The sequence below is a fragment of the Carcharodon carcharias genome, chromosome 16, assembly GCF_017639515.1.
Source record: "Carcharodon carcharias isolate sCarCar2 chromosome 16, sCarCar2.pri, whole genome shotgun sequence".
In the NCBI taxonomy this organism is placed as follows: domain Eukaryota; kingdom Metazoa; phylum Chordata; class Chondrichthyes; order Lamniformes; family Lamnidae; genus Carcharodon; species Carcharodon carcharias.
Genome location: NC_054482.1, coordinates 109,177,359 through 109,201,345, shown reverse-complemented (window position 1 = coordinate 109,201,345; position 23,987 = coordinate 109,177,359). Strand labels below are relative to the sequence as shown.

Below are 23,987 nucleotides of genomic sequence, written 5' to 3'. Positions count from 1 at the left end.
ATGTTGTACTCTAGTACGTTGTAATGGGGAATTTCTAATTACTGATAGTAATTTATTTGTTAAATGACCTGCATATAATGATACTTCTAAACAAATTGTAATTTTGGCCTTTCTACTTTTCATTCTCTTGCCTTTCACTTGGCATTGATATTGTGCACAGGAATGCGTTATTTATCAGCATACATCCATTGCATTGAACATCACTCTGTCCCTTTTTATTCTCATTTGGTTACAGCCTCTGGAGAAGCGGCAAGTTATCTGTGCGTTCTGGAATTATTCCACTCTCAGCATGGAGGGGGAGTGGGCTACAGAAGACTGTGAGACCCTCCACTTCAACGCCACACACACCACCTGTAGATGTAACCACCTGACCAATTTCGCAGTTCTGATGTCGTCCTCCCAGATCAGTGTAAGTAGCGCGGCTGTACAGAGGGAGTCAGCGGGACAGTGAGCTTGCCCAATTGCTCACAATGGTGATGGTGGAAATAAGTAACTCAACATTTGCAATTTAGAGGTTAGAAAGAAAAATCTTGCATTTATGTAGCACCTTTCATGAACTCAAGATGTTGTAAAGTGTTTTACAGCCAATTAGGAACTTTGTCGAAGAGTTATCAGTGATGTAATGTAGGAAAAGTTGCAGCCAATTTGCGCACAGTAAATTCCCACAATCAACAAGAAAGCAATGACCAGGTGATCGGTTTTTGCAGTGATGTTGGTTGAGGGCTCAGTGTTGCTCAGGGCATCCAGTAGAGATGGTCAGGGGGGATAGTGGTAATGTTAGTGGGCTAGTAATCCAGAGGCCCAAGCTAATGCTGTGGGGACACGAGTTCAAACCCCACCAGGGCAGCTGATCAGGCAATTAATAGAATTGGGAATTGAAAGCTAATCTCAGTTAGGGTGACCAAGAATCTATCATTGATTGTTGTAAAAAAACTCATCTGGTTCACTGAGGTCCTTTAGGGAAGGAAATCTACTGTCCATGCCTGGTCTACATGTGACTCCAGAACCATTGTAATGTGGTTGACTCTTAACTACACTTTGAAATGGCCTAGCAGTTAAAGGGCAATTAGGGATGGGTAACAAAAACTGGCCTTGCCAGTGACACCCATATCCCATAAAAGAATGATGAGGAGAAAACTCCCCTCCACTAGCTTAATATTGCATCTGAAAGGGGGGAGGAAATTCTAGCAGTTCTATATGAACCTCAACTTCTTCTGTATATCATTGAAGAATGCCATGCAGATAGCGGCCTGCAGCGTTGCTTGCCCCCGGGGAATCGAGTCTGAAATGCGACACAATAACAAATGAATTTCTTCCCCAGGTTACCTGGTCATTATCCCACTGACCTTGCAGTGTCAGCCACTTCTCTTGCCTGTGAGTCACAATGTTCTGTGTTCAAGTTCCACTCCTAGGCCTGAGTGCAAAAATCAAGTCCAAAGCAGTACTTAGTGAGTGCTACACTGGCGGAGGTGCTGTCATTTGGATGAGACATTAAATCAGGACCCCATCTGCTTTTTTTGTTTGGTTCATGGGATGTGGCCCAGCCAGCATTTATTGCCCATCCCTAACTGCCCTTGAGAGCTGAGTGGTTTGCTAGGCCATTTCAGAGTCAACCACATTGAGGTGGGTCTGGATTTACATGTAGGCCAGGCCAAATAAGGACAGCAGATTCCCCTCCCTAAAGGACATGAGCAAGCCAGATGGGTTTTTACAACAACCGTTTTATGATTAGCATTAGATTTCTAATTCCAGATTTTTTATTGAATTTAAATTCCACCATCTGCCATGGTGGGATTTGAACCCAGGTCCCCAGAAGTATCTGGCGACAGTGCCACTACACTGCTGCCTTCCCCTAAAAGATTTTGTGGCACTAATTTGAAGAAGAGCTACCCCCAGTGCCCTGACCAACATTTATCCCTCAATCAACATCACAGAAAACATTGTAATCTGGTCTTCATCACCTTGCTGTTTGTGGGAGTTTGCTGTGTGCAGATTACCTGTCATGTGTCCTCCAGTGACTAGGCTTCGAGAAGTCCTTCATTGCCTGTAAAGCACTTTGAGACATCCTGTGGTCATGAAAAGCGCTATATAAATGCAAGCCTTTTTTTATCTTTTCAAACTGGCTGCCATGTTTCCCCACATCAATGACCACCCTTCAAAAATACTTCACTTGGCTGAAATTTATGGAGGGGCATTCCAAGGCCCTGAGATTGTGAAAGGCACTATACAAATGCAAATGCTTCCAACCAGCCTCCGATTGCATTCATCTGTGGGCCAGGTACATCATTCACAGCTCTTCCGAGTGTGGAAACCATGATTGTCAATAACATGGGCATCAAACCTCAAACAGTGTGTGAAATTTTACACCAGCGGGATGTTATGATCCCGCTGAAGTCAATGGACTTTTGAGTGGCTCACCACATTTTACAGTAAGATTCCACTCTGTGTATACACTGAGTGAGCCGCTGTGATCTGAAACGCCTTGCCTGAAAGTGGTGGAAGCAGATTCAACAGTAACTTTCAAAAGAGAATGCGATGTGTACTTGAAACGGGAAAAAAAATGCAGGACTGTGGGGAAAGAGTGGATATAATTGGATATAAAATTGGATATGAAACCAAAAAATGCTTGAAATGCAGAGCAGGTCAGGCAGCATTTTTGGAGAGAAGCAGAGTTAATGTTTCAGGTCGATGAAAGGCCACCTCGGCCTGAAACATTAACTCTGCTTCTCTCCACCGATGCTGCCTAACCTGCCGAGGGTTCCCGGCATTTTTTTTTTTTTTTTGTTTTTATTTCAGGTTTCCATCGTCCACAATGTTTCGCTTTTGGACTAACAGGATAGCTCCTTCAAGGAGCTGACACAGCCACAATGGGCCAATTGGCCTCCTCCTAAACTGCACTTTTCTATGGGTGGGATTTTCTGCTCCCGCCCACCGTGGGAATCGTCAAATTTGAGGGACCAGCAAAAGGTCCCTTGACATTGGGCGGGCAGGAATCTCCAGTCCAACAGTGGACAGGACCGGCAAATCCCGCCCTATGGTTCTGACCGATATGTATCAACCCAATAGCCAAAGAAAAATCAGGTTCAACTCATATTATTTACGTTATACTTCTCTTCAGTCCTGGGGTGAGAGAATTACTTTACGTATGTGTGAGAGCAAATCCTGGAACCTCACAATTATGTGACTAACTCATTGTCCATTGTGTGAATTTCCCTGCAAAATGACAACTAATGGAAGCCCCCGCTGTACATTATAATTACTGGTAAATTTCCCTTTGCAACTGGTTTCCTGCTGATCAGTTGCCTGAATGTCATTCCAAGGGGAAAAATCAGTTTTCTGCTCCTGGAAAGGACGGAAGTAGAATCTTTTTCCAATTTATATTAGTTTCTCTCGTGTGCTTTTTATACAGAAAAAAAAATGAACCTTTTAAAATGTTAAAGCTATTGACTCTTACCTCCTTGCAGGATGTCCTAAATAATAATATCCTGACACGGATTACCCAGCTGGGGATTGTCGTGTCCTTGATCTGTCTGTCAATGTGCATCTTTACTTTCTGCTTCTTCAGTGAGATTCAAAGCACAAGGACGACCATTCACAAGAATCTCTGCTTCAGCCTGTTTATCGCAGAGCTGCTATTTCTTGTTGGGATTAATATGAACAGCAATAAGGTAAGGAATGCAAGTTAACACCCCCAACCACTGACCACCCCACCCAAAGGTTATTTCCAAGTGGTCATTCAAATCATTCTATTCAGAGTCTCCAACTCCCTGTCCCTGTGTAACATCCGATAGCTAGTGTTTCTGTCACCCTTGTGATGCCACCTCATAAAGGGGATGTGGTATTGTCACTGGACTAGTAATTCAGAGGCCCTAGGGTAACGTTCCTGGGGAACTGCGTTTAAATCATGCCATGGCAGATGATGAAATTAGAATTCGATAAGGGGGAAAAATCTGGGATTAAAAGTCTAATGGTAGCCATGAAACCATTGCCGGTTGTTGTAAAAACCCATCTCGTTCACAATGCCCTTTAGGGAAGGAAATCTGCCATCCTTACCTGACTCAATGTCGCTCTTGTCACCCTTGAGATGGTGGTGGTGAGCTGCCTTCCGTCTTTGTGGTGTTGTTGCCACAGTGCTGTTCAGGAGGGACATGTAGCATTTCAACCCAGTGACAATGAAGGTGTGACAAAAATGTCCAAATCAGCAAAGTGCGCGAGGAGGTGATGGTGATGCCTGTGTCTGCTCCCCTTGTCTCTCTGATTGGTGGAAGTCACAGATTTGGGAGGTGCTGTCAAAGAAATGTAAATGCTGACTGTCCACGACCTGTAAGAGTCCTATGTGTAATGAAGGCTGAGCTAATTCCGGCCAATTCAACACCATTATAGTGGGTGCAGCACAAAAACTGACCTTAGATTGGGACTAAAATCCCAGGCTTCAAGCCAGCAATTTCCTGACCTGTGCTCACCAGGAAGGTTACTCCACTTGGGGCACACTGGAGCATGAAACCACTCTGTAATTTGACAACCTCAATCAGCGAAGCCCCGGGAGATGTGGAAAATGAAAAAGTAGTGACACTGTCAGTTAAGGCTGATGTTCCCCAGTTGGTCTTAAAATGAAGGGAGTGCTACTCTCCATCTAACTCTGCTGTGGCTGATCTTTGAGAATACTTCAGGTTGACAGTAGGGAACATCCAAAATGGAGCAAAAATAGTCTGTTCCCTGACATTAACATCACACAGTTTGATGAATGCAAAATCAAAAAAAAAATTTTTTAAAGGAAATACAATTTACAGCTGATTGAGGTAAAGTCAGATTTGCATTACACTTGCACAATTCATCATTGGACTGTCATCCAGTATCCCAGTGGGAGTTGGAGATTGCTTTTTTACATGGCGCAAGTAAGTTACAAGGATACTTTTATCAAAGGTGTTGGTCGAATGAAACAATTTCATGACTTATATTGAAATGCAACATTGGCTTTTTACTTCAGGTGTTTTGTGCCTTTTTTCTCACCCCTCCCCCAGCTCGTCTGCTCCATTGTAGCCGGACTGCTTCATTATTTTTTCTTGGCTGCTTTTGCTTGGATGTGCATTGAGGGCATTCACCTTTACCTGATCGTGGTCGGGGTGATTTACAACAAAGGGTTTCTGCACAGGAACTTTTACATCTTCGGGTATGGCAGCCCATGCGTAGTCGTGGGAATCTCGGCAATTCTTGGCTACAAGTACTACGGCACCGATAAAATGTAAGTACTTAAGTGGAGTTGTCTCAGGAACAACAAATTGCGTTTTTATAGCATCTTTAACGTGGTTGAAATCATCCCAAGGCATTTCCCAGGAGAAATTATTCATCATTAATTGGATACCTGTCTCTCCATCTCTTTTTATCTTCCTTTAAGATGCTTCTTAAAACCTACCTCTCTTTGCCGTCTCTCCTAACATCACTTTTTGTGGCTCAGTGTCAAACTGATGTTTAATGATGCTGCCCTGAAGAGTCTTGGGATGTTTTAGCACTTTAAACACGCTATATGAATGCAGGTTGTCATTGTTGTTGATATTAGGCTAGGTGACCAAAAGATAGGTTTTAAGGAGGGATCGTAAAGGAGGAGAGAGAGATGGAGAGGCAGAGATGCTAAGGGAGGGGAATTCCAGAGTTTAGGGCCTAGGCAGCTAGAGGCATGGAGCATGGTAAGGAAGTGAGGGATGCACTTGGAAAGTTGTAGAGATGGAGGAGATTACTGAGAAAGAGAGGGATGAAGCCATGTAGGGATTTGAATACAAGGATGAAGCATTGCCGGACTGGAAGCCAATATAGATATATTGCGATTAAAGCAAAACACTGTGGATGCTGGAAACCTGAAATAAAAACTGAAAATGCTGGAAACACTCAGGTCTGACAGCATCTGTGGAGAGAGAAACAGAGTTAACGTTTCGAGTCCGCATGACTGTTCTTCAGAGTAGACATATTAAGAGCTGTAATGTTAAAAGACATGTAACAATATAATATGTTCATGACTACCAGATGTCCCAAAGCACCTTACAGCCAATGAAGTGTAGTCACAGTTGTAATACAGGAAGTGCAGCAGCCGCTTTGCATACAGCGATATCTCACAAACAACAATCTGATGATAACCAGATAATTTGTTTCTGTGATGATGGTTGAGGGATAAGTATTGACTGGGGCACTAGGAATAACTCCCTTGCTCTCCCTCAAAATAGTGCCAAGGGATCTTCTGCATCCACTTGCGAGGGCAGGCAGAGCCTTAGTTTAACATCCCCTCCAAAGACAGTACCTCTGACAGTGCAACCTTCCCTCAGTACTGCACTGGAATGTCAGCCTAGATGCAAAGCTGAAGTTCTGGAGTGGGACTTGAACCCACAATCTTTCAGAGTGCTACCAATGAGCCACTTTGCTTCCTTGGCATAGATGGATTTGACTGACAAAGATGAATTTTAACCCCAACATAGACAAGGTAGGGATGGAACAGTAAGGCTCAGTGTGGGTAAAGGGGAAACAGATGATCATCAAATTTATAACCAATGTCAAGAAGGTATTTTTTATAGAAAGAATGACTAACACAGAGGGGGGATTTAACAGTACAGACTCACCTTTGAGTCACATGGTTATGGGTTCAAGTAGCACTTCTGGACTTGAGCAGAAAAATTCAAGGTTGACACTCCAGTGCAGGACTGAGGGAGTACTGAGTACAGTGCAGCACTGTTGGAAGGGCCATCTTTTGGATGAGATGTTAAACTGAGACCCTGCCTGCTTTCTCAAATGGATGTAAATGGCACCATTTCGAAGAAGAGCAGGGAAGTTATATCGGATGTTCTGGCCAATACTTATTCCTCAATCAACATAAGACCATAAGACATAGGAGCAGAAATTAGGCCATTTGGCCCATCTAGTCTGCTTCGTCATTCAATCATGGCTGATAAGTTTCTCAACCCCATTCTCCCGCCTTCTCCCTGTAACCTTTGATCCCCTTGCCAATCAAGAACCTATCTATCTTGGTCTTAAATACACTCAATGACCTGGCCTCCACAGCCTTCTGTGGCAATGAATTCCATAGATTCACCACTCTCTGGCTAAAGAAGTTTCTCCTCATCTCTGTTCTAAAAGGTCTTTCCTTTACTCTGAGGCTGTGCCTTTGGGTCCTAATCTCTCCTACTAATGGAAACATCTTCCCCACGTCCACTCTATCCAAGCCTTTCAGTATCCTGTAAGTTTCAATCAGATCCCACCTCATCCTTCCAAACACCATCGAGTATAGGCCCAAAGTCCTCAAACGTTAAGCCTTTCATTCCTGGGATCATTCTCGGGAACCTCTTCTGGATTCTCTCCAGGGCCAGCACATCCTTCCTGAGATATGGGTCCCATAATTGCTCACAATATTCTAAATGTGGTCTGACCAGAGCCTTATAAAGCCTCGGCAGCATATCCCTGCTTTTATATTCTAGTCCTCTTGAAATAAATGCCAAAATTGCATTTGCCTTCCTAACTACCAACTCAACCTGCAAGTTAACCTTAAGAGAATCATGGACTAGGACTCCCAAGTCCCTTTGCACTCCAGATTTCTGAATTCTCTCCACATTTAGAAAATAGTCTATGCCTCTATTCTTCCTATCAAAGAGGATGACCTCACACTTCCCCACATTGTATTCCATCTGCCACTTCTTTGCCCATTCTCCTAACCTGTCCAAATCCTAATGTAGCCTCCCTGCCTCCTCAATACTACCTATCCCTCCACCTATCTTTGTATCATCTGCAAACCTAGCCAGAATGCCGTCAGTTCCTTCACCTTGATCATTAATGTATGAAGTGAAAAGTTGTGGTCCCAACACTGACCCCTGCGGAACTCGACTAGTCACTGGCCGCCATCCTGAGAAGGACCCCCTTATCTCCACTTTCTGCCTCCTGCCAGACAGCCAATCTTCTATCCATGCTAGTACCTTGTCTCTAACACCATGGGCTCTTATCTTACTGAGCAGCCTCCTGTGCGGCACCTTGTCAAAGGCCTTCTGGAAGTCCAAGTAGATAACATCCATTGGCTCTCCTTTGTCTAACTTACTCATTACCTCCTCAAAGAATTCTAAGGGATTTATCAGGCATGATCTCCCCTTGATGAAACCATGCTGACTTTGCCCTATTTTACCATGCACTTCCAAGTATTCTGAAATCTCATTCTTAATAATGGACTCTAAAATCTTACCAGTGACCGAGGTCAGTCTAATCGGCCTGTAATTTCCTGTCTTTTGCCTCACTCCCTTCTTAAACAGGAGGGTTACATTAGCGATTTTCCAGTCCTCTGGGACCCTCCCTGACTCCAGTGATTCCTGAAAGATCACCACTAACGCCTCCACTATCTCTTCAGCTATCTCCTTCAGAACTCTGAGGTGTAATCCGTCTGGTCCAGGTGATTTATCCACCTTCAGACCTTCCAGTTTTCCTGGCACCTTCTCCTTGGTAATGGCCACCATACTCACCTCTGCCCCCCGACTCTCTTGAACTTTGGAGATGTTACTCGTGTCTTCCACCGTGAAGATTGACGCAAAGTACCTATTCAGTTCCTGTGCCATTTCTATGTTCCGCACTACTACTTCTCCAGCATCATTTTCCAGCGGCCCAATGTCCACTTTTGCATCTCTCTTACCCTTTATATATCTAAAAAATTTCTTGCAATTTTCTTTTATATTACTGGCTAGTTTACCCTCATATTTAATCTTCTCCCTCCTTATTTCTTTTTTAGTTCTCCTCTGTTGGTCTTTGTAGGCTTCCCAATCCCCTGGTTTCCCACTGCTCTTCGCCACATTGTATGCTTTCTCTTTAGCTTTTATGCTGTCCCTGACTTCCCTTGTCAGCCATGGTTGCCTCGTCCACCCTTTAGTATGCTTCTTCTTCCTAAGGATGAATTTTTTCTGTGTCTCCCAAATTACTCCCAGAAACTCCTGCCATTGCTGTTCCACTGTCTTTCCTGCTAGGCTCATCTCCCCAGTCAATTCTGGCCAGCTCCTCCCTCATGCCTCTGTAGTTGCCTTTATTTAACTGTAATACCGTTACATCTGATTCCAGCTTTTTCCTCTCAAATTGCAGGGTAAATTCTATCATATTATGGTCACTTCCTCCTAAGGGTTCCTTCACCTTAAGCTCCCTTATCAAATCTGTCTCATTACACATCACTAAACCTAGAATTGCCTGTTCCCTAGTGGGCTCCACCACAAGCTACTCCAAAAAGTCATCTCGTAGACATTCCACAAATTCCTTTTCTTGGGATCCACTACCAACCTGATTTTCCCAGTCTACCTGCATATTGAAATCCCCCATGATCACTGTAACCTTGCCTTTCTTACACGCCTTTTCTATCTCCTGGTGTATCTTGTGCCCCACATCCTGACTACTGTTCGGAGGCCTGTACATAACTCCCATTACGGTTTTTTTACCTTTGCGGTTCCTCAACTCTACCCACACAGATTCTACATCATCTGACCCTACGTTGTTTCTTGCTATCGATTTAATTTCATTTCTTACTAACAAAGCAACCCCACCCCCTCTGCCAACCTGCCTACCTTTTCGATAGGATGTATATCCTTGGATATTTAGCTCCCAGTCCTGATCCCCTTAAAGCCATTTTAAAAAAGACTATGTGGTCATTTGTAGGAGCTTTCTGTGCACAAACTGGTTGCCAGTTTTCCTCCATTACAACAATGACTACCCTTCAAAGTCCCTTTATTGGCTGTAAAATGCTTTGAGACATTCGGTGTTTGTGTAAAGCGCTATATAAATGTGAGCTTTTCTTTTTTTCTATTGGTCCTGGTGGTAGAAAAGGCAAAACTCCTTGGAATCAATAAGCAAAGAATTGGATGGTGTGTTTGGAAGGGCTTTGTCTTCCTAAGAGACTGAGATAAAATGGGTCAAATGGCTTTTCTCCCCTAACTGCCTTGTGAGCTCATGATGTGGGGGAGTGACTGCCTGGGCCAGACAGACTAGGAGAGTCCAACATTTCATTCCTGGGCTTTACTCAGTTCCAATTAGAGTGGCTTTGCAAATGAGCAGCTGTTCCCCTTATTTGAAGGGTCAGTCACGAGGGGACACAAGTTCAAGATGAGGGGCAGGAGGTTTAGGGGGGATGTGAGGAAAACCTTTTTTTTACCCAGAGGGTGGTGACGGTCTGGAATGCGCTGCCTGGGAGGGTGGTGGAGGCGGGTTGCCTCACATCCTTTAAAAAGTCCCTGGATGAGCACTTGACACGTCATAACATTCGAGGCTATGGGCCAGGTGCTGGTAAATGGGATTAGGTAGGTAGGCCGGTGTTTCTCACGTGTCGGTGCAGACTCGATGGGCTGAAGGGCTTCTTCTGTGTGATTCTGTGATTTCAATGCCTCCAGGCAAAGAAAGTAAAAGCCAAATAAAATTCTAATTCTTGATTGCTATCCTGTCTAGATAGCGTTCACAGTGTGGGTGTTGGAGCAGTGATAAGATTGGACTTTCCTGTGCCCATCATGGTAGAATAGCCCACTATCTAAGCCCATGCATAAGGAATGGTGACTTTGTGTGGGATACAAAGGACTGCTCTCAAATTCATCACTGTAGATGGGTGGCTTGGGCCATGCAGAGAAGAAAGGGGAGGTGATGGTGTAGCGATATTGTCACTGGGCTAGTAATCCAGAGACCCAGGGTAATTCTCTGGGGACCTGGGTTCAAATCCCACCATGGCAGATGGTGAAATTTGAACTTGTTAAAAATCTGGAATTAAAAGTCTCATGGTGGCTATGAAACCATTGTAAATTGTTGTGAAAACACATCTGGGGAAGGAAATCGGTTGTCCTTACCTGGTCTGGCCTACATAAGACTCCAGGCCCACAGCAACCTGGTTGACTCTTAAATGTCCTCTGAACAAGGGCATTAGGGATGGACAATAAATGCTGGCCTAGCCAATGATGCCCACGTCCCATGAATGAATAATAAAAAAAATTCTGATCTGTACAAGCCACAGGGTTTGAAGCTTCACTAGTAGCACGGACTGGAAAAATGATCTCCACCATCTTTGAGGGAGGAGGGGAAAAATTGGTGGGCCAGGTGAAGGAAGAAATAGTTGTGGTCATTTTGTCACAATTATTTTTTTGCGTTCTTTTTCCCATAGCTGCTGGCTCAGCACGGAAAACAACTTTATATGGAGTTTCTTTGGGCCGGCATGTTTAATCATTTTGGTAAGTTTGAACTTTTCAAACCAAATGCTGAAGTTTTCATGGAGCCTCTTCACTGCCTTTCCTCCAACTTTCATTGGGCCGGGGGTTCCAAAGAAGTCACACTGGACTCAAAACGTCAACTCTGTTCCTCTCCCCGCAGACGCTGCCAGACCTGCCGAGTTTTTTTCAGCAGTTTCTGTTTTTAAGGTCAGGGAGTTCCCTTCATGGCCTGACCAACATTCCTCCAAATCCAGTGAATAAATAATTATGGGGGGGGGCGTGGGGGGGGCAGGCAGGAATGTGGAGTTATAAAGCCTCAATCAGATCAGCCATGATCTTACGGAGTGGCGGAGTCAGGCTTGAGGGGCCAAATGGCCTACTCCTGCTCCTATATCTTATGTTCTTATAACTGGTCACTGCCCCAATTGCTGTTTGTGGGATCCCATTGGGCTGCTCATTGATGGCAGTGCCTGTTTACATAACAACAGTAACTGCGCTTGTTTTTAAAAAGTGGGCAGATTTGGCATATATTTCCCACCTCCGATTGTCCTGAGGGCATTTAAGGGTCAACCCAAAGGTGTCGGGGGATAGTCACGTGTGAGGAAGACTGGATAAGGATGGAAGTTTATCTTTCCCGAAGAACATTCCTGATTATCCTTATCCGGAACAACCCCTTAATTTTCACTGGATGGAATTGTGATCTCACAAGTGATTAGGCCCCCTGTACATTAATTTACCATGACACCAACCTTACCCCATCAAATCATTTGGCGCATTTGAATCTCTTTGGGATATTTCTGAGAGACATGATGAGATGCTATACAGATAAAAGTTCCTTCTTTCAAAGTGCAAGAAGGAGTGAGGGTCCTGCAGTAGGCGGCACTTAATGTCTTTGAATCTGCCTTGTAGCATGATTCTGTTTACAGGGAGTTTGAAAAGAAAGACAGAACTTGTGCTCACAAAGCTCCTTTCACAGTCCCTAGGACACAAAGCACTTCACAGCCAATGAGGTAGTTAATTACTGATGTATTGTCGGGAACTGCAACAGCCAATTTGTGCACAGCAAGGTCCCACAAATAACAACGAGATAATGATCAGATAATCTGTTTTTAATTCTGTCCGTTGAGGAATAGATAGTGGCCAAACACAAGAGAGAACTCCCCTGCCCTACTTCAAAATAGTGTAATGGTATCTTCAACATCTACCTGAGAGGACACTGAGGCCTCAGCCAGTTTCTGGTATGGAGTCTCCCAAGGCACGACCATCTGCTTAAACTCAACATAAAAGGCTTCTTTTGACTCTCTTACATTTTGGAGTTGAATAGCTTTCCAAGCCAATTCCCTTTAGTTCATTCAGTGGCGTCGGCTGATTAAATATTTTATTAAACTGACAAAAGGACACAAATGAACAAAAGAATGTTGAAGTAATAAGTTACCGAGGCAACACTCTGCATTATTTGCTCATTTGTAAGCCTATTACAAGTGCTGCTGTTCAGGCTACTCAACATTTGTTGCTGGGTTAACAGCTCACCTCAGTAATTGGTCATAATACAAACAGAAAATGATGGAAAAACTCAGCAGGGCTGGCAGCATCTGTGGAGAGGGAAACGGTTAACATTCTGAGGCCACATAACTCTTCTTCAGAGCTGAAGAGAAGAAGGGATGTCATGGGTTTTATACTGTTTAAGAGGGGGTGGAGCAAATAAGAAGGTTGGGGATAGGTGGGAGCTCAAGAGAGATTTGACAAAGATTTCATGGACATGAGACAAAGGGAGTGTTAATGGTAAAGGGAAAGATGAAAGAAGGCGCTGATAGTGGCATAAATGTAAGAGAGCAAAATGTGTTAATAGCAGAACAAGGGTCAGCGCCCTGTGAAAGCAAAACATAAGAGCAAGTGCTAAATGGCCCTGTGGTGGTGGTGGGATGGGGGCGGGGGTTGGTGGTGGGTGGTGGGGGGTGGTGTCGTTGGGGAAAGAAATTTGAATTAAAAAAAGGATCAAGATGGAGGAGGGAGTTTATGGTTTGAAGTTGTTGATCTCAATGTTAAGTCCAGAAGGCTGTGAAGCGCCCAATCGGGAGATGGTAATTGTTTACTTAGACAGGAATATTTTTGCCCTGTTGGCCGTGGGCATCATGACGAGCGGGTTGGAGGGGAGCAATATGGCAAGGAGGCCAAAAATCGGTTTCACACCGTCATGAGACTAGTTTGCGATCATCCGCTCCACTTTTCAACAGCGGGCCGTGTTTCTCACCGCCACATGTCGGGAACCTAATTTCAATACATTAGCATCTCATTATAAGCCCTGCTCACTGGAATCATCCCTCCATGCTGGATGATCTGGGCACTTTGGCATCATTGCATGCTGACGTGTTTCACAACTGTACATAAGTGACGTGCGCCTGGTGAGCTGCACCTCGCTCGGGACTTCGGGATTTGTTTGCCTACCTTGCTTCTGTCAACACTCACAGTCATCAGTGCCAGGCTTCGCAGGCATCACCACATCACTTTTAGGGGGGCTCACGGGCAGGTCTCCATGTACCAGACCAGCCATAAGGCGGGAGTGGCTTTTCAACGGCTGCAGGGTTAGGGCTTGCTTGGGGAATGGGGAGAAGTGGCCTCAGGCAAAGGGAAGAGGCTGCAGAGCGAGGTCTGTACTGGGGAAGGAGGGGTATTCCAGGGTGTGTGAGTGTGTGTGTGTGTGTGTGTGTGTGTGTGTGTGTGTGTCAGGCACATGTTGATCTTTGCAAGTGGCCTCAGGGTGGTGAGAGCTGAGGAGGCAGTCTCCAGAGGAGATGAGGCTGGATGGAGATGTGAGGGTGTGTGTGAGGGAGTGAGTGGTGATGTCCCTTGAGCTGGCAGTGAGTGAGATGCCAGTAAGCATGTGATGGCCTTGCGTGTGAGGTTCGAGTGGTAAGATGTTTGCTGTACCCTGACAGCACGGATGAGATCATTCACCTGTTTTCTGCACTGGATGGCCGACCCCTTGTGTGCAGCATTGGCACTGACCACCTCTGCCACCACCTCCCAAGCCGGAGTGGTGAGACTGATGGGCCTCCTGCAGCCAGAGTGGGGGTAGGGGACATCGCGGTGGGCCTCCATGGCAACCAGGAGGCTTCCTGGGGATGTGTCACTGAATCGGGGGGGCTGCACTCTTCTTTGTCTTCATCGGAGAAGTCCTGGGCTGCTAGCATTGAGAAGCGTGAGTGCAGCTGCTGTTTAAACATGGCATCCTGCATGAGGTAGCAGCAAGGCGAAGGCATGGTGTGCAAATCAGAGCCGCCCACCACCGAGACCGCGTGGCTGCATAATTAATGAGGTGGGAAATGGGTGATATGGTGCCTAAAACCGCCATTGCGTCTGGCCTGCTACTGCATTCTGTGCAAATCTGGGATGATCCCGCCCTTCGACTCTGCTGAAGGTCTTGCCTGCAAGAGCATGGGGAACCAATTCAGCCTCACATTACTCTGCATTTTTTTTTTGGAGATGAAAATTTCATGCAGAGGCGTGAATTTTGGTTTACAATCTCTTGCACCCAATCTTTTTTTTTAATCCTTCAGGGGATGTGGGTGTCGCTGGCAAGGCCAGTGTTTGTTGCCCATTCCTAATTGCCCTTGAGAAGGTGGTGGTGAGCCGCCTTCTTGAACTGCTGAAGTCTACCTGGTGCAATGGCACTCATGGTTCCATTAGGGAGGGAGTCCCAACATTTCAATCCAATGACAATGAAAGAACAGCGATATAGTTCCAAGTCAGGATGTTGTGTGGGAATTTGTGCTGGAGGGGAATTTGCAGGCGGTGGTGTTCCCATGCACCTGCTTCCCTTGTCCTTCTGGATGGTAGAAGTCGTGGGTTTGGAAGGTGGTGTCTAAGGAGCCTTGGAGAGTTGTTGCTGTAGTTGGTACACACTGCTGCCACTGTGCATCAGTGGTGGACGGAGTGAACATTTAAGTGGGGTACCAATCAAGCTTAATGTTTTGTCCTGGATGGTGTCAAGCTTCTTAACTGTTCTTGGAGCCACACTCACTCAGACAAATGGAGAATTTTCCTCCACACTCTTGGCTTGTGGCTATAGATGGTGGACAGGTTTTTGGGAGTCGGGAGGTGAGTTACTTGTCGCAGGATTCTTAGCCTCAGACCTGCTCTTGTAGCCATAGTATTTATATGGCTAGTCCAGTTCAGTTTCTGGTCAATGGTAACCCCCCAGGGTGTTGAAGGTGGGGGAATTCATGATGGCAATGCCATTGAATGTCAAGAGGAGATGTTTAGGTTCTTTTATTGTTGGAGACTGCCAATGCCTGGCACTTGTGTGACACGGTTGTTACTTGCCCCTGAAGTGGGCCAATAGCTGAATGATTTTTATGCATTTATGCGTTGCTGGCAAAGCCAACATTTATTGCCCGTTTATAATTGCCCTGGAGAAGATGGTGGTGAGGAAGAATGGTAGCCTGCTGATAATTTTACTGAATTTGTCATTCAGAAGTATTGACCAAAGCTGTGAGACATGAGCTGGTGGAATTTAAATTTAATTAATTAATTAATCTGGAATAAAAGGTTCATCTCAATAATAATGACCACCAAATTACCAGACTGCCATAAAAACCCATCTGATATCCTTCAGGGAACGAAATCTGCCATCCTGACTTGTTCTGGCCATCTCCAAACCTGTAATTGCCTATCGAAGTGGCCTAGCAAGTTTCAACACGGGATCTCAATGAAAATGTATGTGGACCTTGAGCTGAACGTGCCCCGTTCAGGTTTTCAGCCGCCTAACCAACAGTTCTTAAAGTGCCATTCACAGCAGGGATAGGCAGACTGTTCAACCATTTCCTATCTCCTTCTGTCTTCACAGAAATAATGCAGGGTTTATCTATAGGCCCGGGCTGACCCTCTCAGCTTTGCCTTGATCTCACCTGCCATAAAAAAGAAACAGGCGCAGTCCACAACTTTGGGATGTCTCGCCATGCTTTATAGCCAATGAAATGATAGCAAAAGGAAGGGAGAGGCCAATTTGAGCACAACAAGGTTCCACTAACAGCAATGTGAGAATGGGCACTGAGGTGAGGGAGAAGTATATTGGCCAGTACACCAAGGAGAACTTCCCTGTTCTTCTTCAAGACAATACAATGGGATTTCTTCAGTTCACCTGATAGTGCAAACAGTGCCTCGGTTTAACATCTCACGCACAAGATGGGACCTCTAACTGTGCAGCAACCCCTCATACTGCACTGAAGTGTCAGCCTAGATGATGTCTTCAAGTTTTTGGGGTGGGGTTTGAGGCCACAACCTTGTAGTCTGAAGTGAGACAGAGCGCTGATAACCGAGTCATGGCTAATACCTAATAGGACCTAAGCGCAGACCAGCTCAGCATCAGAAACAGCCGAAATGAGGAAAGCCCCAGTTGGTATCCAGTGCAGGTGAGGACCCAGTGCCAAATTTTGACCAGGCTTCAGCCCGGGCCTCTTCGGGAACTTTGGTTGCATCACATTGTTCCTCACTTCTCACACCGAGAGCCAGTGTCAGCTGAAATTCCTGCCTGCAGGCATCCCTTGTGCCCCCAACCCCCGTAACCGCCACCCCCCCCCCCCACTGCACCCCCCCTCACCCCGCCCCAACCACTTCACCACAACACGCAGAGCTTTACCCCTTCATTTGCCTTTATCTGTTTGCCTTTTCTTGAGCAAAGAAAATAAGCTTCAGCTTATTAAAACATTGCAAGTTTCATTTTCCTAGCCCTTATAGCTCTTGTTTACTGAAAATTTACAAAACATCAACTCCCCTGAGAGAAACTATAATTAAATCATTTCTATACAGGATGAGCCATCATTCTGGGCAAAACATCTGCTATTGAACAAACTTCTCAATGCCTGCCTCGGTAATATGTGAAACACTAAGAAATAATTGATGCAGAATGAGTTTATGTCGAGCAATAGAGCAGCATATTGCATTCTACCGAAAATAATACAGGCCCAACATGGACATTAAAATTACTTTTTTAACAAATCAGCTTCCCTTCTAAGCCAATGGGCCACTTTTCAATTTAAAGAGGTGGTGCCCATGACAAATAAGAATCTTCTTTAATGTCATGTGTGGTATTCGGGGAAACATTAAAAGATTCAAGGCCAGTTCATCTATTGACTTGGCGTTATAAGGATAAGATATTTATAGGGCATCATTCTATGCCTTGTGGATGGGCGTGCGCTCAGCCTGATCGGGGGTAAAACGGCATGAGGAGACATCAGGCAGGCGTCCCGATGTTATCCCGCACACGTGCAATCTTCAGGTTGGCGGGTGCACGTGTGAGTCAGAGCCGTGCCCACCGTCAATTAAGAAGCCTCTCAAGGCCATTAAAAGCCCAATTGAACATGATTTTACATCACCTGTGTGATTTCCATAAGACCATAAGACATAGGAGCAGAAATTAGGCCATTCGGCCCATCGAGTCTGCTCCGCCATTCAATCCTGGCTGATAAGTTTCTCAACCCCATTCTCCTGCCTTCTCCCCATAACCTTTGATCCCCTTACCAATCAAGAACCTATCTATCTTGGTCTTAAATACACTCAATGGCCTGGCCTCCACAGCCTTCTGTGGCAATGAATTCCATAGATTCACCACTCTCTGGCTAAAGAAGTTTCTCCTCATCTCTGTTCTAAAAGGTCTTCCCTTTACTCTGAGGCTGTGCCCTCAGGTCCTAGTCTCTCCTACTAATGGAAACATCTTCCTCACGTCCACTCTATCCAGGCCTTTCAGTATTCTGTAAGTTTCAATCAGATCCCCACCTCATCCTTCTAAACTCCATCGAGTTTGGACCCAGAGTCCTCAAACGTTCCTCATATGTTTTCCAGCCTTTCATTCCTGGGATCGTCCTTGTGAACCTCCTCTGGACCCTCTCCAGGGCAAGCACATCCTTCCTGAGATACGGGGCCCAAAATTGCTCACAATATTCTAAATGTGGTCTGACCAGAGCCTTATAAAGCCTCAGCAGCACATCCCTGCTTTTATATTCTAGTCCTCTCGAAATAAATACCACTTGCTGCAGAGGCAGATGGGCAAAACCTCATCCAAGGGGCAGGATAAAAAGATTAAGCAGCATTGCCAGTGTGAGTAGTGAGTAGTTTAGGGGAAAGTTTGCTGCTGGTTGCTTATTTGAACTTGACAGCTTCATATCTGTTCTGAACTTCATTCTTAGCATTTCCAGGCTTCATTTCAGGACTCATTTGGTGTCCTCAAGACCCCTAGAGGATTTTGAACACGTGGACCCTTCCAGGTTTCAGACAGCCTTCTGTTACCCTGGTAATGGGAACTGTGGCCTCCGCTGGTGGTGCCTTCTCTGAGATGGAAGTGAGGGGCAGAAGGGAGAGGAGGCCAAGTGTCCGTACACAGGATTTCCAGCATCCGCAGTTTTTTTGTTTTTATGTCCGTACACAGTGTCCAAGGGAGCAAATTGTGGGAGGAGAGGTGCAGGCATAAGGGGTGAAGGGCCAGCGGGGAGTTCAAGTCTGACGGGGCCACAGAAGACATCACTAACCTGCTGCCAGCATTTACAGGCGCGATGCAGCTACCTCAATATGCCTGAGGTGCAATGCCGAATTTCTCCAGGGAGACCATGACCTCCATTTGTCAGATGATTGGGCCTGAGATCAGCTCTAACCGTGTGGGTGGAAACTCCATGCCAGTGGCTCTGAAGGTCACAGTAGCCCTCAACTTCGATGCCTCAAGCTCTTTCCAGGGGTCAGTGGGGATCTTTGTGAAGTGTCCAAATCAGCTGTCCACAGTAGTGTCAAGCTGGTGACAGAAGCTCTGTTCAGGCAGGTATTGACTTTCCTTCACTACCGTACAGATGAGCCCAGCCAGACTGAGCAAGCCAGAGGCTTTGCAGCGATTGTTGGGCTCCTCCACATCCAGGGTGCCATTGTCTGCACTCGTGGGCATTAAGACGCCAGCGGATCAGCCGGGTGCCTCCATCAACAAGAAGGGACTCCACTCGATGAATGTCCGGATAGTGTGTGACCACAGGACGCAGATTCTGCAAGTATGTGCAAGGTACCCCGGCAGTTCCCATGATGCTTATATCCTCAAACACTCCCAGGTGCCAAGGCTATTCAGTGCTCCAGCCCAACTGGATGGGTGACATGGACTATCCATTAAAAAGATGGCTCATGATGCTTCCCCATCACCCAAGAACAGAGGCAGAGCAGCGGTACAACAGAAGTCATGCCTCCACTAGGGAGGTGATAGAGAGGACCATAGGTCTTCTGAAGATGCGCTTCCAATGCCTGGACCGTTGAGGGGATGCACTACAATACCCCCAGAGCGGGTGTTACTGATAGTGGTTGCATGCTGTGCTCCCCTCAATCTGGCATTGGCAAGGGGGAAACCATTGTAGGAAGAGGATCTTGAGGCAGCACCACAGGCCAAAGAAGATGAACCCAGTAAGGAGTCAGAAGAGGAGCACGGTGAGGGAAACACTGAGGGTGTGGAGGCAGACCTCTGGATCCTTCATAGTGGCAGGAACACCAGTGACCAATGCTTCTTCAGGTAGGCTGCCAAAGATCTGCTTCCACCTCACACCAGGGCTGCCACCTCCATGCCAGAAGTCTGAAATGACCCTTTCATTTTCACCCCAAGTCCACTCAATGCCTGTGCAATAAAGTATCGAGCCACTCACGTTCAGCATTACATATGGGAATGCCCTGCCACAAAAAGATACAAACGTGAAGCATACTCAGGCCATTAGGACAAAAACAAAATGTATCTCATTTTGACAATCCAAAAAAATTAATATCACCTTCTCTGGTCTTAATTCTCAGACCAGAAAACATGAACAAAACATTACACAATAGAAAATCACACCTGACCAGTGCCTCTTGTACTCGTGGTGCCTCTAACTTACATTTGCGAGTGCTACGTCTAGGTGCTGCTGCCTCTCTGGCACGGGCATTGGAGACAGCCTGCAACTCTGCTGTCCTGTTGGCCTTGATGACCTTGGCAGTCATTCTCTGGCCAGTAGAGCCTGTGCTGGCCCCACCTGGGAGGGAACAGCCGATGCCAGAGCTGGCATCTCCCCAGACATCGCAGCCTCATTAGATGCCAGGGTCACTGGCTGAGGGGCGGAGGAGCTGCTGCCATCATCCAGAACGCCCTGAGAGGAGCCGGCAGAGACGACAAGCAGCTCGTGCATCAACATGAGGTTGCTGTGGACCTCCCTGCTCACCATTGATGAACGGGCACCAAGCTGGGATATTGGGTGCCTTATCCATCCCCCACACTGACATTGACAACCTGAGGTCATTGCCTGTGTGAGCGCTTGGAGGTCCCAGTGTAACCCCAGAAATCCCTTATTCTGTTTCTGGAGCTGTCTGTCCATGAGAGCCGCCACTCTCAATGGAGGAGACATTGCACTCAGCCATGAGGATCAACACAGTGCTCACGCTCCACATGGACTCGTCCATAACGGAGACCATGGCACACGTACCCTCATGGATCTCCACCAGATCCACCCGGACTTCCAGCATCTGCTGCCTGGTGGACGACTCTAGGGGCTCATCACCTGCCTTCGACTCAGCATTGTCCTGGTCCCCAGCAGTCCTCCAACTCATAGCACCCCCTGGGCACTCTCCACCTCCACTTGCTACTCAAGCGAGTGTTAAGTGCCCTCACCAATGAGCTCTGATATTTTAGCCGAGGATCTAACACCCACCGATTTGCTGGTATCTGCACTGGTGCAGAAAGTGGGTGTGACACAGGTGCGTGTGAAGCCTGGTGGTCCTCTGGCATCGGGGTGGCTCTTCGGGGTCCTGTGATTGAGTGCATGAAGGCGAATCTAAGGGAGAACAACAACATGTCATTAGTTTAAGTCAACACACTATCACTGTGCATTACAGGCACCCTGGTGAGACAATGGAGATCTGCATCATGGTGCCATCATCTTTCAATGATCAATGGGGACTCCAGGTTTGAGGCTCCCATCATTGATGAGACTACACAAGAATGTTTGCAACATCCGAAACTCTCACCTCTGTGTGTTGCGCCCTTACCTTTGTCTGGCTCCGCGGCCGGTTGATCGAGGTGGGTGGCACCTCTCCAGCTCCAAGGTGTGCTGCTTGTATCTGGGTAGGATTAAGAGGTGAGACCTTTCAACGTTGTTATGGGTCGTTTTCTCCTGGGAGTACAGAGGAGCATTGATTAGTCCACTCTCTACCTGCAGCACCATTGCAGCCTGGACAACCCCACCTCAGGAACACCTCGCAGGGCACATCTGAGCTGTGGCCCTCGAGCAGACCACCCCCTTGGCCAGCTCCGGTATCATTGACGTTTGGAACTCAGACTCTAACACCCCTGAACTCCACGGGGCTGGGGGACGGCCAGCCCTCAACACATCACCACACTGATCCATGCCAACGCAGTATTCACCCTCCCTGAGCACAACAGGCCATTAAACCTCTAGCAGCACTGCACCCTTGTGCACCACACAACATCATGGCTGCTGACCTGGACTGCCACCTCCTCCCAAGCTCTTCTTTTGTTAGGTGCCGTGGCCTCCTCCTTCCATCTCCGGGGACATGGGCATCCGCCCTGGCAGCCATCACCCCAACAAGGACCACGAGGCACTCATCCGAGAATTGGGGGGTGGGGGGGGGGGGGGGCGGTAGGCTGAGTGCCTCGTGGTCCTTCACCACCCCCTGGCTTGGCCCCTCCAGCCACATGATGCCATAACATCAGTGTTCACAACACGGAGGATGCGTTCTTCCAAGGAGCTGCCAGTGCCCCTTTTTAAGCCGGCCGCCGATAGCTGACAGGCTCCAGCTCCCGCCCACCCTTTCCCCACCATTGGGAAGACGCCTTTCACGCGGTGGTGGGGGGGCCTTAATTGGATACCCAGCGTGAAATCGCGTCTGGGGCCGATCGCAGGCAGTGGCATGTTTCCTGAACGGTCCTAGGCCCACCGATCACGCCTGCCCGCCAGGGCTAAATTTCAGGCCATAGAATCATAGAATGATTATAGCCCAGAAGGAGGCCATTAGGCCAACCATGTCTGTGCTAGCTCTTTCACTGAGCTACCAAATCGTGCCATGCCCCGGTTCATCCTTGCTTTTTTTTTTAACCTGGAAACGTTTACCTGCTTCCACCAACCTTTCAGGCAGTTCACTCCAAATTGCAATAGCTCGATGTGAGGAAAATTGCTTCCTCATGTCACCTCTGGTGCTTTTGCCAATCGCCTTATATCTGTGCCTTCTAATTATTGACCCTTCTGCCACTGGACAGTGGCTGCTAAATTCAGCTGCACGGCACCAGTAAATTTGGCATTACAGGAGCCACCAGATGTGAAAAAAGTCATTAGCACTGTTCACGAATGCAGAGCGTGCCAAACGCCATGTTGTCGAGAGTTGCGTGCATGGGAATCATGAAGAATAAGCAGATCATACCAAGTCAGCATCTCGATACTTGATACATGCATATGGAATGCTCTCCTTCATTGGCAAAGGTATAGAATATAAAAGTAAGGATATAATGTTGGAATTGTATAAAACACTGGTGAGGCCACAGCTTGGAGTATTTTGTGCAGTTCTGGTCACCACATTACAGGAAGGACGTAATAGTTCTGGAGAGAGTGCAGAGGAGGTTTACAAGAATGTTGCCAGGGTTAGAAAAGTGTAGCTACGAGGAGAGATTGGATAGGGTGGAGTTATTTTCCTTAGAACAAAGAAGGCTGAGAAGTGACTTGACTGATGTGTACAAAATTATGAGGGGAATAGATAGAGTGGACAGGATTAAATTGTTTCCCTTGGTGGAGAATTCTAGAACTAGGTGACATAGATTCAAGATAAGTGGCAGAAGGTGTAGGGGGGACATGAGAAAGAACTTTTTTACGCAGAGGGTAGTGGGTGTCTGGAATTCACTGCCCAAATTGGTGGTAGAGGCAGAAACTCTTAACTCTTTTAAAAAGTAAGGTAAAAGCAAAAAACTGCGGGTGCTGGAAATCCAAAACAAAAATTAAAATAAAATAAAAATACCTGGAAAAACTCAGCAGGTCTGGCAGCATCTGCGGAGAGGAACACAGTTAACATTTCGAATCCGTGACTCTTCAACAGAACTAAGTAAAAATAGAAGAGAGGTGAAATATAAGCTGGTTTAAGGGGGAGGTGGGGTTGGGACAAGTAGAGCTGGATAGAGGGCCAGTAATAGGTGGAGATAACCAAAAGATGTCATAGACAAAAGGACAAAGAGGTGTTGAAGGTGGTGATATTATTTAAGGAATGTGCTAATTAAGGGTAGAAAGCGGAACAAACAAGGTACAGATGGCCCTCGTGGCGGTGGGGTGAAATAGGCTATAAGGTAGAGATAAAACAATGGATGGAAATACATTTAAAAATAATGGAAATAGGTGGGAAAAGAAAAATCTATATAAATTATTGGGGGATAAAAAGGGGGGGGGATCGGAAAGGGGGTTGGGATGGAGGAGAGTTCATGATCTAAAATTGTTGAATTCAATATTCAGTCTGGAGGGCTGTAAAGTGCCTAGTCGGAAGATGAGGTGCTGTTCCTCCAGTTTGTGCTGGGCTTCACTGGAACAATGCAGCAAGCCAAGGACGGACATGTGGACATGAGAGCAGGGTGGTGTGTTGAAATGGCAAGCAACAGCGAGGTAAAAACAAAAAAACTGCGGATGCTGGAAATCCAAAACAAAAACAAAAACAGAATTACCTGGAAAAACTCAGCAGGTCTGGCAGCATAGGCGGAGAAGAAAAGAGTTGACGTTTCGAGTCCTCATGACCCTTCGACAGAACTTGAGTTCGAGTCCAAGCAAG

At 46.5% G+C, this 23,987-nt stretch overlaps 1 protein-coding gene across 1 annotated transcript in view; it reads left to right on the top strand.

The window, feature by feature from the left end:
• Positions 1–23,987, top strand: part of adgrl4 (adhesion G protein-coupled receptor L4) — a 132,879-nt gene that overhangs the window by 69,589 nt on the left and 39,303 nt on the right. Inside the window, exons 9-12 of the mRNA XM_041208878.1 lie at positions 236–409; positions 3,465–3,668; positions 5,022–5,242; positions 11,138–11,204. Coding sequence (XP_041064812.1) covers positions 236–409; positions 3,465–3,668; positions 5,022–5,242; positions 11,138–11,204 — 666 coding nt within the window. The remainder of the gene's footprint in view (positions 1–235; positions 410–3,464; positions 3,669–5,021; positions 5,243–11,137; positions 11,205–23,987) is intronic.